The sequence below is a fragment of the Lactuca saligna genome, chromosome 4, assembly GCF_052625555.1.
Source record: "Lactuca saligna cultivar CGN05327 chromosome 4, ASM5262555v1, whole genome shotgun sequence".
Classification (NCBI taxonomy): Eukaryota; Viridiplantae; Streptophyta; class Magnoliopsida; order Asterales; family Asteraceae; genus Lactuca; species Lactuca saligna.
This window is the reverse complement of record NC_136420.1, coordinates 27,597,060-27,616,540: the sequence shown is the minus strand read 5'-3', so window position 1 is coordinate 27,616,540 and position 19,481 is coordinate 27,597,060. Positions and strand designations below refer to the sequence as shown.

At 35.0% G+C, this 19,481-nt stretch overlaps 1 protein-coding gene across 1 annotated transcript; it reads right to left on the bottom strand.

Moving 5' to 3' along the window:
* Positions 1-2,567: 2,567 nt before the first annotated feature.
* Positions 2,568-6,317, bottom strand: LOC145041434 (T-complex protein 1 subunit alpha). Its single transcript, XM_078989499.1, has 17 exons — positions 6,141-6,317; positions 5,987-6,051; positions 5,389-5,478; positions 5,199-5,285; positions 5,040-5,099; positions 4,911-4,961; positions 4,715-4,810; positions 4,552-4,617; positions 4,253-4,470; positions 4,089-4,185; positions 3,918-4,004; positions 3,703-3,837; positions 3,515-3,619; positions 3,317-3,445; positions 3,121-3,224; positions 2,943-3,033; positions 2,568-2,847 (listed from the first exon to the last, which is right to left on the bottom strand). Exons 1-17 carry the CDS (start codon positions 6,211-6,213, stop codon positions 2,761-2,763), a joined length of 1,641 nt encoding a protein of 546 aa, XP_078845625.1. The 5' UTR covers positions 6,214-6,317; the 3' UTR covers positions 2,568-2,760.
* Between the last annotated feature and the right edge of the window lie 13,164 nt (positions 6,318-19,481).

Here is a 19,481-nt window from a genome sequence, read left to right as displayed (position 1 = left end):
TTAATTCATTTGAGGCCCTTGCACATGTAGGATAGCTTCCATGTTTTTATCTAAGGCTAAAGGGGACATTAGGCACACATTTATGCCTTTACTTGGAGTTTACGGCCCAAGATATGTTCCTTGGCCGTAAACTCCCTTTAAGGGGTGATTTTGATGTTTTTTGCTCCCCATTCAAGTCCCAAGTAGTCAAGGTTAATTGTCTTAAGGCTTTAAGGGTGTTTAGGGCATCTTTAACACTTGAAAAAGGGGTTTACGGCCCAAGATCCTTCCTTGGCCGTAAACTCCTAAAACCCTATGATTTTGAAGTGTTTTGGTGTCCAAATTAAGCACAAGCATTAGAGGGTAAAGTCCTTAAGCTTTAGGGGGTGATTTAGGGCACTTATAGCCCCTAAAAAGGGGTTTACGGCCCAAGAGAGTTCCTTGGCCGTAAACTCCTATAACTAGGGTTTCTTTGTTGATTTCTAGTCTCAAATGTTTATACATTAACCCCTAAACAAGTTGTCTAACAAGGAATCGGGACTAGGAAGCCTTTAGGCTCCGTTTTGGAGTTTACACCCCCAAGAACGTTCTTGGGCCGTAAGCTCTCGGATCTTGTATTTTGGACATGTAAACAATGTTATAAAGCATATAACAAGTATTAAAACACATTTCTGAAAGTAGACTCACAATCCGGGATGAAAACCCGAAGATCCGTCAGAGAGAAATGGCTTTTCTCTAGTTGGAATTGTGAATAATGAATTATTTAAATTCAGAAATCTATTTATAGTCCTGAAATATTTTGACAGAAAATATTTTTATTCCAGAAGTCGGACTATAACATTATGAAACTTGAAATGTTCAAGTTTCACAATTACAGGAGCATCCACTCTCCTGATATATCTAGAAACGTAAACCCTAATGTACACAAACTTGTTCGGACAAGTCTGAAAATCACTGAAACTTGACTAGCTTCTATTGAATAGATAATGTTCGTACAATTGGAAATTTCGGGTTGCCACATTTGCCATGTCCACATTAGCTGTAAAACAGTCATGATCAAAAACAATTGTTTAGAGCAAGTAGGATGTTGATCAATTTCAATTATAAGAACCTTACATGGATTGGGGGACATTAACTATGTATGCAGTTTGGTTTCACCATGCGCTGTGTACACATTTATTAGCTTATGTTGACTGACATATCGAGCCAAATGGTGAATATCATCATCAGAACCCAAAGCAAAAAAGAACAAATTCCAAATCACATAAAGGTCTTTGAAAATGATAGTACTTCTTCGTCACCAAGTGGGGTTCAGCACACCCTAGTTTTTCCATTATATCGTCGATGTCATGCACCGAAAATGTGTCAAAATATCAATTAAGTCAACATAATTTCGTTTTCCCCTAATATACTTTCTTCCTGGAAAATCAGTAAATTTTCCACCATGGTGTAACCTTATAGAAAATACAGTCGGATGCGTAGTTGTTTTGAAATGAGAATATTGTCATTAACCTTTTATGTGAAAAGAATGGAAAGATTACAAATTCGAAAATCTTGGTTTTTAAACATATCGTATCTAGAATGAACATCAATTTCTTCCATGTTTGCATGTATCCTCCAACTTGTCATGCTTGTTCGTCAATGTTGTCGTAGGGTTTTAACGTCAATTAGGGTTTTTGTTTGGATGGTGATTTTTTGGGTTTTCTTATCTATGAGAATGGCTTGTGATCGTATAGACGTTTTGCATTCTACATGGCGCTAAAAACTATCTTAATGAATGAACGAAAATACCCCCATTGTGTAAGGCATGTGGGGCATTCTCACTGTGAAATGGACGGAATGTTAAGTTAGGGACAAAGCGGGTAACAAATGTCAAATATTTTGATATTCCTAGTTAAAAAAATTAAGTTAGAGACAAAGCGTGAAAGTAACCCCAAACCACAGGGACCATCCAAATAATTTTCTCCAAAATAGATGAAAGTTGGGAATAACACACTTAAAAACGATGAAAAATAAAGAATGAGAAACGATGCGACGTTGAAAGTAAAATATAATATATAAAAACCGAGTAAAAAACAAAATGTGAAACATGAATATAACACATAGTCTAAGAACCTATACAACTTATTTTTAGTTTTTTACCATGCATAAAATGGGTGACACCATGACAATACATATTAATTAATTTATTTAACACATACCTTTTGAAGTTAACTAATCACACAAATGGTCCCTATTGTTAGACAACGTTTGCTAGTTCGGTTCATCTTTTTCTTTTGTTCCAATCTTGCCTATAAGTTTGGGTTTTGCTACGGTTTAGATCTTGAGTTGTTAAATCTATTAACTTATCATCCAATGTTACACCAAATTTGCAAAAACTTACATGACATGCTAAACCGACACAAAACAAGATTTTTTTCATAATTTGTTTGGTAGTGAGCTCACCTACTCTATCCAAAAAATAAATAAACATACTTTTATTTTATATATATATATATATATATATATATATATATATATATATATATATATATATATATATATATATATATATATATATATTATGAAAAATAAAACCCCAATCAGACTTACTTTTTCAATTTAGTCTTTTACTCTCCAAGTAGTAGAAGGTTTCCACACAAACCAAAATCCAAAAGTACATTTAGCATCTACCTTAACAAAATCAGACTTACATTACTACACCCATCACCAAAACTTTCCAAATAAACAAAAATCAAATTCAAAAAGCCACATCAAGTTTTACCAAAATATCCTCAGGCCCTAATCTTGACCATCTTGACTCTCATCCTTCACAAGTCTAATCATGTCATCAATCCTCAGTATCGTTATAGCCGCTTCTGTTGCAAACTGTCACACACAAACACAAACACATTTCCTTTTTCTTTAATATCATTATCTCATAATTTAAATTAAAAAACAAATTATTAAAACTAATAATTCACCTGAAGTATCTTCACTTTACTCATCGCAGGCTCTATAACCCCAGCTTCCAAGTTGTTCCGAACCGTACCCTTCACCAAGTCCAAACCCATACTGAAAATTCAAAGCCAAAACAGCATCAGTAAAAGGGCATTTTCGGTATTTCATTTATAATTAAAAAAAAAAAAAAAAAAAATTCACCTCGACAGATGTTTCTTATCCGCCTTAGTTTGTGCAGTGTGGTGATACGCACGCAACTTAGCCACCAAATCAGTCGCATCCTTTGCAGCATTCACAGCAAGAACCTGGACATTTATCATATCAAAAAAAATAAATTATCAACATTCATAAGAAATTAAATTAAATATTTTTAAAATTTTAACCAAAAAAAAAAAACCTTTGGAATTATCAGTAATGACTCAGCAAACTCTGCAATCGCCAGCTGTTCGCGGGACCCCAAAGTTGTAGCAAGGTACTCCAAATACACAGATAAAGCAGCCTCAACTGCACCCCCTCCTGCAACCACCTAAAAAGAACAATAATATAAATCATAAATAAATAAATAAAACTAAAAATTAATATTTTTTTTTCTTACTGTATTGGATTCGAGAGTTCTTTTGACAATACATAAAGCATCATGTAACGCCCTATCCATTTCATCAAGCATGAAGTCATTAGCACCTCTCAGAATTATCGACACCTGTTTAAATTGTGTCACAAAATTAATTACTTTTATATTAAAAATTAAAATGAAAACTAATTAAAAAAATCACATTCACATACAGCCCCTGTTGTTTTGGTTCCTTTGATGAGTATGACATCATCATCTGCAATTCGCTCCTCCACTACTTCATCTGCATATCCAAGGAAAGAGGCATCAAAAGTTTCTTCACCTTCCATGTCAGCAAATGTTGAAACCTACACATAATAATAATAAAATAATTAATTAATTAACTTCAGATATTATTAATTACCATAAAATAATATACAAATATTACCGAAGTTGCCCCTGTTGCCTTTGCCACATGGCGTAAATCCTCCTTACGCACACGTCTCACAGCAATTGCACCAGCCTCCACAAAATACTGATTTCATCCAAATATAATAATTAATAATCAAAATTTACATATTTGTGTATGAAAGAAGGGCAAAAATGTCAAAAGGGATACCTTGAGTGCCATGTCATCGATACCCTTTGTGGTCAAAATAACATTAGCACCAGCTTTTAGAAGCTTCTCGATACGTTCTTTAGTCACATCAGATTCTCTGTAGAACAATATAAATAAGTTTATGACATAAATAAGTTTGACTAAGTTTGACCAAGTTTGACCACCTTTGACGAATCTTTTCCAACTCACGTGGATCAGTGACTAAAACTTGAACACCTAATTGCATTTTTGTTTTTTGAAGATTAAAATCAAGACATGCAATTCTTGCAGGAGAAACTCTCATTGGCATTCCTTGAGCTGCACGTCCAGTATTAAGTGCATATCCTTTTAATAAGTAACTTTCTTTAGCACTTTTTCCATGAGCTTTAAGGATATTTATTCCCTACATTATTAAAATTAAAAAACATTGGAAGAGTTTAACAAAAAAAAAACATTAATGATGTAATTATAGTCAAGAACTAACCTTGATTGGATACTTGATTTCGCCTCGTGCGTTTGTCATTTTAACAGATTGTACTGCTTCAACAACCTAAAGATTCAACCATTTATTTTATTTTTTAAAAGGAAATAGAAAATAGAAAATAGAAAAGAAAAAGAAAAGATTTCTTTTGGTAATTAAGATATACCAGATTTGCAAAGAAGTCATCATCAGTTGCTAACAGTTTAGAAGACATGCTTGTTTTTGCACAGTTTACAAGAGAATCCTTTCCAAGTTTGTCAACCTTAAAGAAATGAGAAAACATACTGATTAATATATTCAAAAGCAGTTTTTAAACTAAAGGTAAAAAGTAAATTTTGACATGTTTGGATAATGCTTTTTACCTTAACTGACAGTTTTTCTTCAACATATTTGCAAGCTTCTCTCATTGCAAGCTGTCGGCATATAAAAAGAATCCATGAGTATTAAAATTTAGACTTGATTGAATTTCATCAAGTATTGGTGACACTTACTCTGTATCCACTTATCACAGATGTGGGGTGAATCTTGTTTTTGACAAGATCATTTGCTCTCTGAAAAAAAATTATCAAAACAATAGATTAAATAAGGATTTTCAATTAGGGTTGTGACACATTTGCCAAAAGAAAGATGTGTGATCTAGGGAACAATACCTTGAGTAACTCGGCTGCTATGATGACCACAGAAGTAGTTCCATCTCCTACTTCTCTATCTTGAAGCTCAGCCAATTCAACAAGAACCTAAGTTATAAGAAATTCAATATATGTAATTAGATAAAAGTAATAAGTCTATATTGCAAAAGAAAATAAAAGAAAAAGAAAGATGCAATTTGATATGTCTCACCTTGGCAGCTGGATGCTCAACATCTAACATCTTGAGAATTGTAGCACCATCATTTGTGATGGTTACATCCCCAATATCATCAACCAACATCTGAGACACAAAATCATATGAATTACACTAAGGGAATCTGATTTAGATGAAAAGGAATATAAATACAACTATACAAGTGCAATGGACAATGGACAATGTAGTCAAAAGAACAATATTATAAAGAGTTGCCAATGGCCTTAGGTACCTACCAGTTAAGTTGATAAATTCCTGAATGGCAAACTTTATCAGAAGAGGAAAATGGATGCTATGTGCAACCTAGAGATATTCACACTGGATATATCTAGATTCACTCTAATGGATTTCAGTTTAAGCCTGTCATAGCTAGTTTTGGAGTAAAGGCCTCTTAATCCAAGTTCTAAAGCTAAATGACGGGTTAAAGATGGACGTAAGTATATTAACACCCAATGGTTCTTCTATGTGATCTTTATTGCGCAAACAAATTTGATCGAGGACACGCAAATCCGCAGAAATCTAACAGCGTAGAAGCTAAAGGAAATAACGGAAGCAAAAAAAAAAACAAGAGAAAAGAGAGGAATATGTATAATACCTTGTCAAGGCCAACTGGACCAAGTGAAGTCTTCACTATGTTCGAAACAGATTGACAAGCAGTAACTGAAGAAAAAGATTCAAAATTACTTGAGTATGGGTGTACATTTCATTCAAAAGTAGATCTGTTAGGGTTTTAGAAGTTGAATGCTTACTATTTTGTGTGCGAACATCTTGACCGGATTGACGATCCCCGAGTATATCAGGCGCTTGTGAACCTAGAGACATAGCTGATTATGAGTATTACTGTATCTGAAACTACAACTGATATTTCTCCAAGAACCCTAATACTGTGAACTCTTGATGTCTGCTCGTACTACTAGTGGAGGTTTTCTAACTCGGCTTATTTATTAACCAATAGGTTTAGGTGAACCGGGCCGAGTTGAACCGTTGGCCTATGCCTCTTTGAGAAAGGGTAAAAATGTACTTCACACTTTTTTTTAGAGAAAATTACATCGATGTAGATTTGATTAAATTTTTTTTTTTTCACGAAAAAATTAGATGAATGGTCCTTTATATGTGATTAATGATTAAGGTTTTTTTTAATACAAAATTAGATTAATGGTCCTTTAGTTTCGGATAACTTATACGTTTATTCCTTAATTTTATTTTTAATTCTGATAATTTTTCATTTATAAACTTGTTGCATGCTTGGTCCTTTTTTAAGGATGTTTATTTTGTCCGTTAAAACCCATGAGTGCCTTGTACAATATGGTATTTTTATCCTTTTATTATAAGGTCTCAATAAAAATCATTCGATCACAATGGTGTCGATACCTTTCTGTCATTTCTTCTTTAAGTTCTCTATATTTTTACTCCCACCTTTCTCCTTATATTCTTTCACGAAAATCAACAATGATAAGATGTATTTAATGTCTCAAATTTCAAACCAAAATTTTCATTTCCAAAATAGAATATAATAGCCAACTCCATTTCCAAAAGTAATATAAAAACCTAATTGTTCGACATTGTAAAACATAGTTTTCAAAATAGAGTAAAGACATAGAGTTAGCGGAAGTCTAAAACATAAATCATCAGCGATGCACGTGCAGTACAATCAATTGGGCCTTTTCCACGAATAACAAAACCACCTGAAAAACATGAATCAACAACTATAAACGTAAAACTTGGTAAGTTTCCCAAAATACAACATACCATAATACATAAATAATCCATACAAACAAGGACTCGCGGCTCTTCTTCCGTTCCATCATCAATAGAGACTTACGGCTCTCATGTCATTCTGTCATCAATAGAGACTTACAACTCTCATTTCATTTTGTCATCGACATGGACTTTTAGCTCTCGTATCGTTCCGTCATCAATAGGGACTCATGACTCCCGTATCGTTCCGTCATTAACAATAAGTATTCTAGGTTCACGACTCTCATGTTATTCCACCGTTAACCCCTCAAAATGACATATCAACATACCATACAACCAAGCAATTAACATACAAACCAAAGAAATAATACTTAATTCATACCAAGAGTTGCACACACATGTATCAAACACAAATGAAGCATAAAAATTTACAAACTTAAATGAATTTAAAAAACAATTCTAAACCATTCACAATCATCGTTGCATTGCATGGGGAATTCACTCAAAAACTATCCACTAAAACATATAGTATCATACTTATCCCCGCTTCAGGTAGTAAATCTAAGTCACATCCCCAATATGTTACCCATTAAGGTTGATTCATGTAGTAAATCTAAGCCCAGTCTTCGATATGTTACCTACTAAAGCATGTAATCTCTTATCCGTTCCGGTCGGGTCCCTGTTGGTAGTGGAAAATGAAGGGTTTTCTATGTATCTCTATATGAATTTTAGGCAACGTAAGTATTTAATAATAACCCTAAGTGTAGATGCACCCTAGATATAGGTTTTACTATTATGGAAACTTACTTTCAAAACTATGAATCCAAAGCTATAAGAGGGATTGGATTACTAACCTTTCAAGTATGATTGTATATACTTGTGTTTCTTGAAGATCTTAAACTCTTGAGTTTCTCTTGGAAGATCTAGCACCCAAAGTAGGAATTTCTCTAATGGCTCACACACAAAAGTCTAAAACCCTAGGAATTGAGGAGAAAGGAGAAACCACTTGAGAAAATTAGATTCTCTAAGTGGAAGGAAGATTAGGAATGGAATTTTGAAGGCTCTAAAGGTCTATTTATAACTGAGATAACTTGCAAATAAAGCTTATTTGAATCAACTAAATAATCATATTTAATCCATATTCAAATCATTTCCTTGTCATTTACTAGGAATAATTTTAGAATCCTTTTAGGCCTCCCAAAACTGTACACCCTCTTTATAGATTCCAATTTCTCTTGCTTAACTATTGAACAATTAACATTTAGTTCATGCACCTTTAATCAATTCTTAATTAATTCTAATTAATTCCAAATAATTCCAATTAATTCAAATCAATTCAAAATTAATTTGACAAGTTTATAATTAATTTATCAAGCTTTGATAAAAAAATAAAAATAAAAAAATAAAAAAAAACTATTTATCTCACTCTATTTGTAACGTCTCGTATTCTACAATAAATTTTTCATTTTTAAAATAGAATAAACATCCATTTTTAATAAAATTACATTTAGGTCAACCCATTTGTTCATAAACTATTATTTAGAAATCAGAGTTATAAAGAAGACAATGTAGAATCTCGAATCATAAAATTGTTGATCTTTATGTACATTCTCGCCTTCGCAATCTGATAGGTGCTTGAAAAATATTTAATCCACAACTGTATAAAGCTTAGTGAGTTCCTCAAAATATCACATACATCATAGCATAATAATTAGCTATGAGTTATGAGCAACCTTGAGACTGTCAACAATCTTTATTATCACATACAACATAACATAATAAACAAATATGGTTCTCAGCAACCCTAGTGATTATCAACAATCCTAATAGGCTAACAATATGCCTTGTGGTTTAACAACACACCTCGCGAATTATCAGCAACTCTCGGGACTATCAGCAATCCCATGGTCTCACAACAGTGTAGGAGTTACCAACAACTCAGTTTAACATATAACAACAATAAACCAATAAGACCTAGTTGGTCAACATATATACACTACCACACAAGTAAATATAATGAGGAGACTCGCCTGAACGAAGAGTTGAAATCCACTACTTAAAGTCCTACAAAGTCATCTATACAAACCTCATAAACCAATCATAAGCTAAATCTCAGACTATAACTCAACACCTCTCTAAGTTTGACTAAAAGTCAAACCGGTCAACAGTCAAAGTCAGCCAAAGTTGACCTCCATGCCGTGGCCACCCATAGACCATGTTGTGGCAACTACACAACAAAATAGTCGTGGTAACACTAGTCTCCACATCGTGGGAACTGGGCTCTCACAGCTTAATAGATTAAGCTCTTAACCCTTAACCCCATGAACAACAAATCTCAAATCTAAACCTTCCTAAGGTCTAGATGGATAAAGTTAACTTTATCCATTAAGACATCTGTGACAGCCGTCAAATTCCGATCAAGTCAAAGTAAAATAAAGTCAACAATTCAAACCGATCAGCTCATATAACCCTTGTATAATAGGGTTTACACTATGTTACTATTATGCAATTCACTATTTTAATAAAAAGTTATCACTTGGAAAGTTCATTAGTTCAGAAATTTCAAACCCTAATCGAGGTAAGTGATGAAACTATTCGATAAAACGTTATTTCATACCCCTTGGGGGCATAAAACCATCATAACTAAGCTTAACGGGGTGTATGAACCTTGCATTGCGAAGCTAAACATCCAAAAAGGTTACAAACGAAGTCTCTCTCAATCTCTCTCTGTCTATCTCTCTCTCGTAACCTCCCTCGACTTTTTATAAAGATTTGGGGGCATCCCGACCCTTAATTTAGCCAAAAACTACGCAAAACGGAGAGTTAATGCGAAAATCAGCCACTTAGGGTCGAATCCTCTTAGGACCGAAACCCTAAGAGGCGAGACCACAAGGAACCGAACCTCCCTAAGGAGCCGAGACCCCAAGGAACCGAACCTCCCTATGGAGCCGAAACCCTTGGAACCGAGCCTATCAGAACCGAGCATTTTCAGAACCGAACTCGCTATAGTCGAACCTCGCATAAGCCGAAACCGAACCAAGCGAACCGAGACCTCTCCTTTCAGACCGAACCTTCGCCTTCGCCTCCTTACTTCTGCGTTTGGTTCCTCGCCTGCGAATCTATCCGACCGAACCTCTCTCTCGGTTCTCACCTCACAACCGAACCCTCCTCTCGGTTCTAAGCTTTAAAGTACCGAACTTTGATCCTTCGTCCGGATCTTCGCTGATTCGCTTCCTTTTCCCGGTTTTTGCCCATTTTCACGTTTTAAGCCCATTTTTCGTGATTTTACGCGGGATTTTCACCCAAACTTATATTTTGACATATAAGACCCCATATTTCCATAATCTAAACACATTTGTATGGAAATCTTTATTTAAGAATAAAATAAGGTGGGTAAGTTATTTAGGTGGAGTGTTGACTTATCCTTTATACAAGAACACAAACAACCTCCCACACTTACTCCAGGGCCATACCCAACCACTATTCCCCTATACCTAGTCAATAGTTGTCATTTTCCCACCATTTTTCTAGCCATACTCTTGATCAAAGGCTGGATAACTCTTATCTCTCCTCCCATTACAGTCATTCTCCACCAAGAAGCAAAAACACATTCTTTCTCACTATCCCTCTCTAATCTCGAAAATTCAAGGCTGATCACAAGCTCTTCATCTACTCCTAGTAAGTAATATCACTCCTCACATGAATATTCCTCTTTTCTTTCTACTTAAATCATGGATATCTTACACCAACATCATCAAATTTGTGTTAGATATTTGGATCTTCAAGCAATCTTCTAAGTGTTCTTGAGTTGAACACTTATTTTCTTCATCATCCATCTACTGAAATCACTCAAGGTGAGTTCATACCCCCACATTTTCATGTTTTCTTCAAGTTTTAGGGGGGGGGGATACAAGTTAAAACACCAATAACATAACTAAACTCAAACAACAGCTTTCAACAGAAAACTTAATGTTCATTCACGAACTGTTTTGAACATCTTAAACTTTTTATTTTTCAAAATTGTATTAGGTGCAAATATTTTAGGTTTATACCTTTAAAATTACTAGTTTCACATGTCTATACGATTTTTCTACAATTTATGGTGATTTTTACAAAACTGTCTATCACTGTAGCTACAAATTTGGACTAGTTTGTGGATATGAACATTTTCACACCAGTTAAGGACTTCTAAAAATCATAATAAATTTTTTGAACAAACTAGACACATTTTATAAACTCTCAGAGTTTACGGATCTAGTTTTCAATGTCGTATGAATTTTCTATGATTTTTCTAAATCAATGCAGAAATGGTAAAAACAAGTTCACAGATTACAACTTTATTAACACTTTGTAACTTGTTGAGCAAAATGTAAAACCTTGATGTCTTCATATTTTGCATGAGTTTTCTGTTTGGATACATTTATGTTACAGAAAAATGTTCACTAAATTGTAGGAATTCTTTGTCATTACAATTAATGCATTATGAAGCATGGTAAACCTAGAATCGTTTTGTTATATACATTCTACTTACATAGAATGTGAATACTACACACTACAAACATTTGGATAAAATATAATAGGTATAGTTTATGTTACATATACAATACAAAAGAATACATTTCTACAAAAGGGGTTTTCATTATCACATTACATAAATCTGTTAATGAATAAATTTGTGAGACATTCGCTTCACGTTACTTCCAAGTAGCGCAACAAAAGTCCTTTAATTATAATCAGAATCTCTTGTAGGGAGAACGTGATAGTTGTGTATAGATCTATATTGGGTTTGACAAACCCACGCCTTAGTTGCATGCAACAGCTAGACCGGCAGGTCTGGGGTGACAAATGTCATTAACATTCCGATGCCTGAAGAACGTAGTATATAAGCCCAACTAATTCATAGTATGGTTATAATAACTCACATGGGGTATTAACAAACATAAGATTTATGGGATTTCTATTTAAACTAACAAGTTTATGCCGATTTAAACTTACATGATTCAAATTTTAAATGGAAAAATTCTAGCATACTAGTAGTCTTGGTATTTTAGCTCTTGAGGGCAACACAAAAATGACTTTGTTATTATTCCCAAAGTTATACCAGTTTAATTATGACATTAAACACATATGTTCAACAATCTCTCACTTAGAAAAGTCATTAACTAATATTGGTCAAATAATCTTCGCAAAACCAATAAAACGTACCTTCCACAACAACTTCTGAATTCTAATCATATCAAGAATCAACTCTTTGATAAGTGATAAATTATTCCTCTACTTATATAAGATATCATCGTGAACTGACTCATGGATTATGAATGTAACGTCCGGGATTTACCAGGTATTAATATTAATTATCTTATTGAGTAATGGGTTATTTTGGTGTGGGCTAGGACAGTCGGGCTTCAAGAATTGGGCCGAGAAGGACATTATGCGGGGAATACCATGCCATGTACGTGCATCGTACTCAAGAGAATTGGGCGAGGAGGCCATGTGTTAGAAAAAAGGGATGAATAGATTGCTTGGATTCTCTGAAAGTCGTGATTCACTATCAAATTGAAGTATTTCGATGGTACAGATCGAACATTCAATTGGATGAAATTCAGAGAATGAAATCTGAGAATGTATATGAAAATGTTCTTCAACATATACCAGAATATTGACCAAAAAACGGATATATCAATCCTGTCTGAAAACTGTCAACAGACAGTTAGAAACTGTCATAAAACTAACAAACTGTCATTAAACGGATGTCATGGAATAAAGGGTCAACTTTCTAAAATTGGATTTTCGATCCCAGCCAGGGGCTCTGCCCCTTGGACCCCGCCAGGGGCTGCCGCCCCTGGGACCCCGCTCCCAGGGGCGCTGCCCCCGGACCCCCGTTCGTTTAGGGGCTTCGCCCCTAAATAGCAATGTACTTTAAATCTTGAAAAACTTGAACAAGTGTGCACTCCTACACCATCCTAACTTGTTCAATATTCAACAAGATCACTTTTGGTCAACAAATTTAATCCTATTACACTTAAATAATATTTGATGATATAAAATCACCAACAAACCTCCCCCATTTAAGTGTAATCCTGATTAAACTTAAAAACAAAACATAAACAATAACAAACTGATGCATAAATGAAATGTCGTGACGATTGAATTTCATATTAGTATATTACTCAATCCAAATATTCGAATATCAGGGTGTCTCTAAGGATTGAACCCTTTCTATTCAAAATGAATACATGAAGATAATACACACACCAGTTTACATTCTCATAATTTCTAACTTGACACTATATTTAACTAGCTTGTGTCCCATCCTTCAATAAGCATATCAAAGCCAAGTCCCAACTTTTTGAAGAAACTAAACTTCATGCTTATATAGGTAGTTCTTTTATTCTTGCACCTGCAAATGCAATTTTTCAAAGAACTATTAAGAAATAAATTTTCAACCTCCTTAACTTGCAGTACTGAACACATACCTTGGGATGATCATAAAATGTGTTCCAATCTTCAAGTATTAAGCTTTCCACATTGAATTCAACATCTAATATTGCATTAGATGGGAATTGGGTATCTTAATATAAAAGATTTTAAGTGGACTTTAAACCCATCCCTATAGCCGCCTTGTGCACAAGATCTCTTGCTAACCCTTTGGTTAGATGATCGGCTAAATTCAACTGAGTTCTTACAAACTCCACAGATATCACACCAGTCATGATGAGCTCACGAATCATACTATGTCTAACACCTAAATGTCTAGACTTTCCATTGTACACTTGACTATAAGCCTTAGCCAAGGTTGCGGCACTATCACATCTGATAGAAATGGTAGATATCGGTTTGGGCCATAAAGGAATTTCATAAATCAAATTCCTTAACCACTCAGCTTCTTTACCAGCAGCAGACAATGCAACAAACTCACACTCCATGGTTGAGTTAGTAATACAAGTTTGTTTCTTAGATGCCCAAGAAATGGCACCTCCTCCAAGAAGAAACACCCAACCACTTGTAGAGGAGTGATCCTCTAAGTTGTTAATCCAGCTAGCATCTGAATAACCTTCCAAAACATAAGGATATCCACTATAAGTTAAACCATAATTAATGGTCCCTTTCAAGTACTTGAATACTCTACTCACAGCTTGCCAATGATGTGAACTAGGATTACTAGTATACCTACTAAGCCTTCCCACAACATATGCTATATCAGGCCTAGTACTAATCATGGCATACATTAAACAACCAATAGCCCTAGAATATTCAAGTTGAGACACTGGAAATCCTTTATTTGGCAAAAGCTTGAGACTAGGATCTATAGGAGTGCTAACAGGAGAACAATTCTCAAAGTTAAACTTTTTCAATATCTTCTCAATATAATGAGATTGAGAAATTGAAATCCCATTGTTTCCTTGTTTAATTCTTATACCAAGAATTACCTCAGCCTCCCCCAGGTCTTTCATTTCAAAACTGGATGATAAGAATTTCTTGGTTTTATTAACTTCTTCTAAATCAGTACCAAAAATTAACATATCATCCACATATAAACAAATCATGACTCCTTTTCCAGAAGTATCAAATTTGCTATATACACACTTGTCAGCTTGGTTTAATGCAAAACCATTAGACAAGACAACATCATCAAACTTTTGATGCCATTGTTTTGGTGCTTGTTTTAAACCATATAATGATTTCTTTAACTTGCACACTTTATGTTCATTTCCAGGCATCACAAACCCTTCAGGTTGTTTCATGTATATTTCCTCATCCAAGTCACCATTCAAGAATGCAGTTTTCACATCCATTTGGTGAATCACAAGATTATGTATAGCTGCAAGAGCTAATAATAATCTAATAGTAGAAATTCTGGCAACAGGAGCATAAGTATCAAAGAAATCAATACCTTCCCTTTGTCTAAAGCCTTGGATAACCAATCTGGCTTTATACTTATCAATTGTGCCATCCACCTTCATTTTTCTTTTGAGGATCCATTTACATCCTAATGCCTTGCAACCAGGAGGTAAATCAGCCAATACCCAAGTATTGTTATGCATAATAGAATCAATCTCATCATGAATTGCCTCTTTCCAGAAATGAACATCCCTAGAAGCCATAGCTTCATTGAAAGTCTTTGGATCCTCTTCAATATTAAAACAATATTGATGTTGAGAAATAGTTTCATTCCTTGTTCCTTCAACTAAATATAGTTGAAAATCAGATCCAAAAGACTTAGCTTTTCTAGCTCTGGTGCTTTTCCTAGGTTTAGGTACAGAAGTTGCACCACCAGAAACATCTTCAGCTTGAGTAATACTCTTGTTGGAAGATTGATGAATCATATCCCTTGGTCTAGGTATAGATGTAAATCTTTCTTCATCAAAGATAGCATCTCTTGACTCTATCAATGTGTTTATAGACACAGAGTCATTAGATTCTAAGATATAGAATCTATATGCTTTGGAATGCTCAGCATATCCAATAAAGATACAATCTATACCTCTCTCACCCAATGTTTTCCTTTTGGGTTCAGTGAGCCTTACAACTGCTCTACAACCCCAAATTTTGAGATAACTCAAATTTGGTACCTTTTTACACCAAAGTTCATAAGGAGTATTCTTACTCCTTTTATTTGGAGTTCTATTCAAGATGTAACATGCAGTTAACATTGCCTCACCCCAAAACCCTTCACTTAAGCCAGAATATGACAACATGGAATTAACCATTTCTTTCAAAGTCCTATTCTTCCTTTCAGCTACACCATTTTGTTGTGGTGTATATGGAGCTGTGGTTTGATGTATTATTCCAGTTGATTCAAAATAAACTGGATCATAATACTCACCACCTCTATCAGTACGCAATACTTTTATTAATTCATTTTTATGAAGCTCAACTTGTTGTTTATAAATTTTAAATTTATCAAGTGCTTCATCCTTAGAATGTAGCAAATAGATATAACAATATCTAGATGCATCATCAATGAAAGTAACAACATACTTCTTGTTTCCAAGGGAAGGTGTTGCATGGAAATCACATAAATCACTATGTATAAGATCCAACACCTTGCTTTCCCTAACAACATCTTTGAAAGGTTGTCTAGTGATTTTAGTTAGCATGCATGTTTTACATTTTTCATTATTTTGCATATCAAAAGCAGGAATCAAACTCATTTTAGACATGTCTTTTAATCTCTTGTAATTAATGTGTCCTAGTCTAGCATGCCATAAATTAGATTTATGAAAATTATTGCTAGTACTACTAGAAGCCATGAAAATAAAATTACCACTAGAAGGATAATTAATATTAAGCCTAATCATTCCATTACATATATATCCAAATCCCATAAAAGAACCATGTCTTGACAAGATATACTTGTCACTTTCTAACACTTGTTTGTAACCAGAATTATTTAATACAATTTCAGACACGAGATTCTTACGAATCCCTGGAACATATAAAACATTGTTCAAACACAAACATTTCCCAGAAGTAAAAGTAAGTAAAACAGATCCTATGCCCTTGATTGGTTCAGTTGCAACATTTCCCATCTTAACAACAGATCCATCTTCAATTGGTTGAAAGTCCTTGAACCAATATAGATCTTTGCAAACATGACTTGTTGCTCCTGAATCAACCCACCATGCAACTTTATCATCCTGCACATAAAATGCTTCAGAAATCACAGAAATATAATTCTGAATATATTTAGAATTCTGCAATGAAACAGATATTTGACCTTGTTGCTTTTCTGGATCCTTGGATCCACTGGGTCCAGCACCATCCTTATTCATTTTGCGAAGACGACAATCTTTCTTGAAGTGACCCGGTTTGTTACAATTCCAACAAACCAACTTAGCCTTCTTGTTGGAAGACTTGTCATCCTTTCCTTTAAACTTCCTTTTTCCATTAGACTTCTTGGGATTCTTTGAACTTTCTCCTTCCACCATGTTCACAGAAGAGGAACCAACTTGGTTCTTGCCTTTAGGATTGTTATCAAGTTCTTGAGTCCTTAAGGACTCTTCAATCCGTAAATGACTTCCAAGTTGAGTCAAAGTTAATTCCTCTTTGTTATGTTTTAGATTATGTTTGAAATCTTTCCAGGAAGGGGGCAGTTTGTCAATTATCACAGCCACAGCAATGGCTTCATCCATTTTCAGATTGTGTTGAACAAACTGTCCCAAGATCCTTAACATTTCATGGAATTGTTCCATAACAGGCCTGGAGTCAGTCATCTTGTAACCCATAAAATTACTGACAAGAAACTTCTTGCTAGAAGCATCTTCAGCCATGTATTTGGATTCAAGAGAATCCCAAAGTTCTTTTGCAGATTCGAAATTTTGATAGATATCAAAAAGAGAGTCAGACATACCATTGAGAATATGACCACGACATATGTAATCATCATTTTCCCACTTTGATCTCCTTCTTGTTGCCTCCAAAGGTTCATCTTCAACAGATTCTGGTAAGACTGGCATGGGTGTACTAAGAACATACACCACTTTCAAAGTGGTAAGGAGAAAGTGCATCTTCTTCTGCCATCTACGAAAATCTTGCCCTTCAAACTTGTTCAATTTGTTAAACTTGCTTGTCATATCCTTCACAGAATCACCACTTGCCATGATTACAGAATACTTCAATTTTTGTTAGAAAAAAGGGATGAATAGATTGCTTGGATTCTCTGAAAGTCGTGATTCACTATCAAATTGAAGTATTTCGATGGTACAGATCGAACACTCAATTGGATGAAATTCAGAGAATGAAATCTGAGAATGTATATGAAAATGTTCTTCAACATGTACCAGAATATTGACCAAAAAACGGATATATCAATCCTGTCTGAAAACTGTCAACAGACAGTTAGAAACTGTCATAAAACTAACAAACTGTCATTAAACGGATGTCATGGAATAAAGGGTCAACTTTCTAAAATTGGATTTTCGATCCCAGCCAGGGGCTCTGCCCCTTGGACCCCGCCAGGGGCTGCCGCCCCTGGGACCCCGCTCCCAGGGGCGCTGCCCCCGGACCCCCGTTCGTTTAGGGGCTTCGCCCCTAAATAGCAATGTACTTTAAATCTTGAAAAACTTGAACAAGTGTGCACTCCTACACCATCCTAACTTGTTCAATATTCAACAAGATCACTTTTGGTCAACAAATTTAATCCTATTACACTTAAATAATATTTGATGATATAAAATCACCAACACCATGCACGTATGCCCAACATACCAAAGGGTACGTGCAACATACGCACACAGGTCCTAAACCCTAAATTTTAGGGTTTGATCCCTATATAAAGGACCTTATGTCTTTGGACCAGCCTCCATATCACCCTTAAGTAGCCACCTCGAAAAACCTAACCCACTCTTTTGTATTTTTGCCATTTTAGAGCTTCTTTGTGTGATTTTGGTGTTCTTAGAAGAAAAGGAGGTTGAGGAAGAGGTAAGGATTCAAGAGGAGCTTGTAGAACTAGGAGATTGGCATCATTTATGACTCTTTTTAGGTATCAAGTTCCAAACTTGACCATTTCATTTTTAGATTTGTTTATAGGAGTGTTTAATAACACTTTTGGACTCTATTGTTGAAGCTTCTTGCATCTTGATGATTTCAGACCATAAGATTTGTCCTTTTGGACTCTTAGAGGCACTAAGAGTCATAAAAATCGGAACTTGATGGTTAAGCCACAACCATGCAAGTTTTTGATGGTCCTAAAGCTTGTTAAAAGGACCACAATCATGTTTTGACCCCAACCATGCATGCAAGCACATAAAGTTTGTGACTCTATGGATTAGGAGGTCTTAAAGGACCTTGATCTACATTTTGGATGTGAAGGCTTAATGGATTAAGTTACAAATGAGGTCCCAAGAAAGTTGGCCAGTATGCTAAGCGTACACCCTGGTACTGCGCGTTTGCAGTCAAGGCCAGCGTACATTGGGCGTACATGCCAGGTACATCGCGCGTACGCATGAAGAGTGGCTACCTTGGGCTTTTTGGGCCTTAGAGGGTTGGGACTGGACTATTAGGCCCCGTGGCCCACTGTGGAGTATAGTTCTGGGCCTGGGAATTTGGAAGTATTGGTCCTTTTGGTCCATATTGGGCCACTCGAGATTATTCATTTTGGGCTAAGGATTTATTAGGCTTATGAAAAGGCTCATTTGAAGGGTTGGCCCCAATTTAGAAAATTAGGCCATTAGTGGGCCCTTAGGGAGCCTTTGATAGGCCATGGGTGCATGATAGTTAGTTTTGTTTACTTCTTTTTATAGTTTATTTTAGCATATTTCATTCATAATTTAGATAATTTCCATGCATATTTTCCTTTTTGTTATTTTATGACTATTTCGGGTACTCTCGAATCTTGTGAGCATAATTGCAGGTTTTCGGGTCTAGCGGAGCGGGAGTGTTCGGGACGT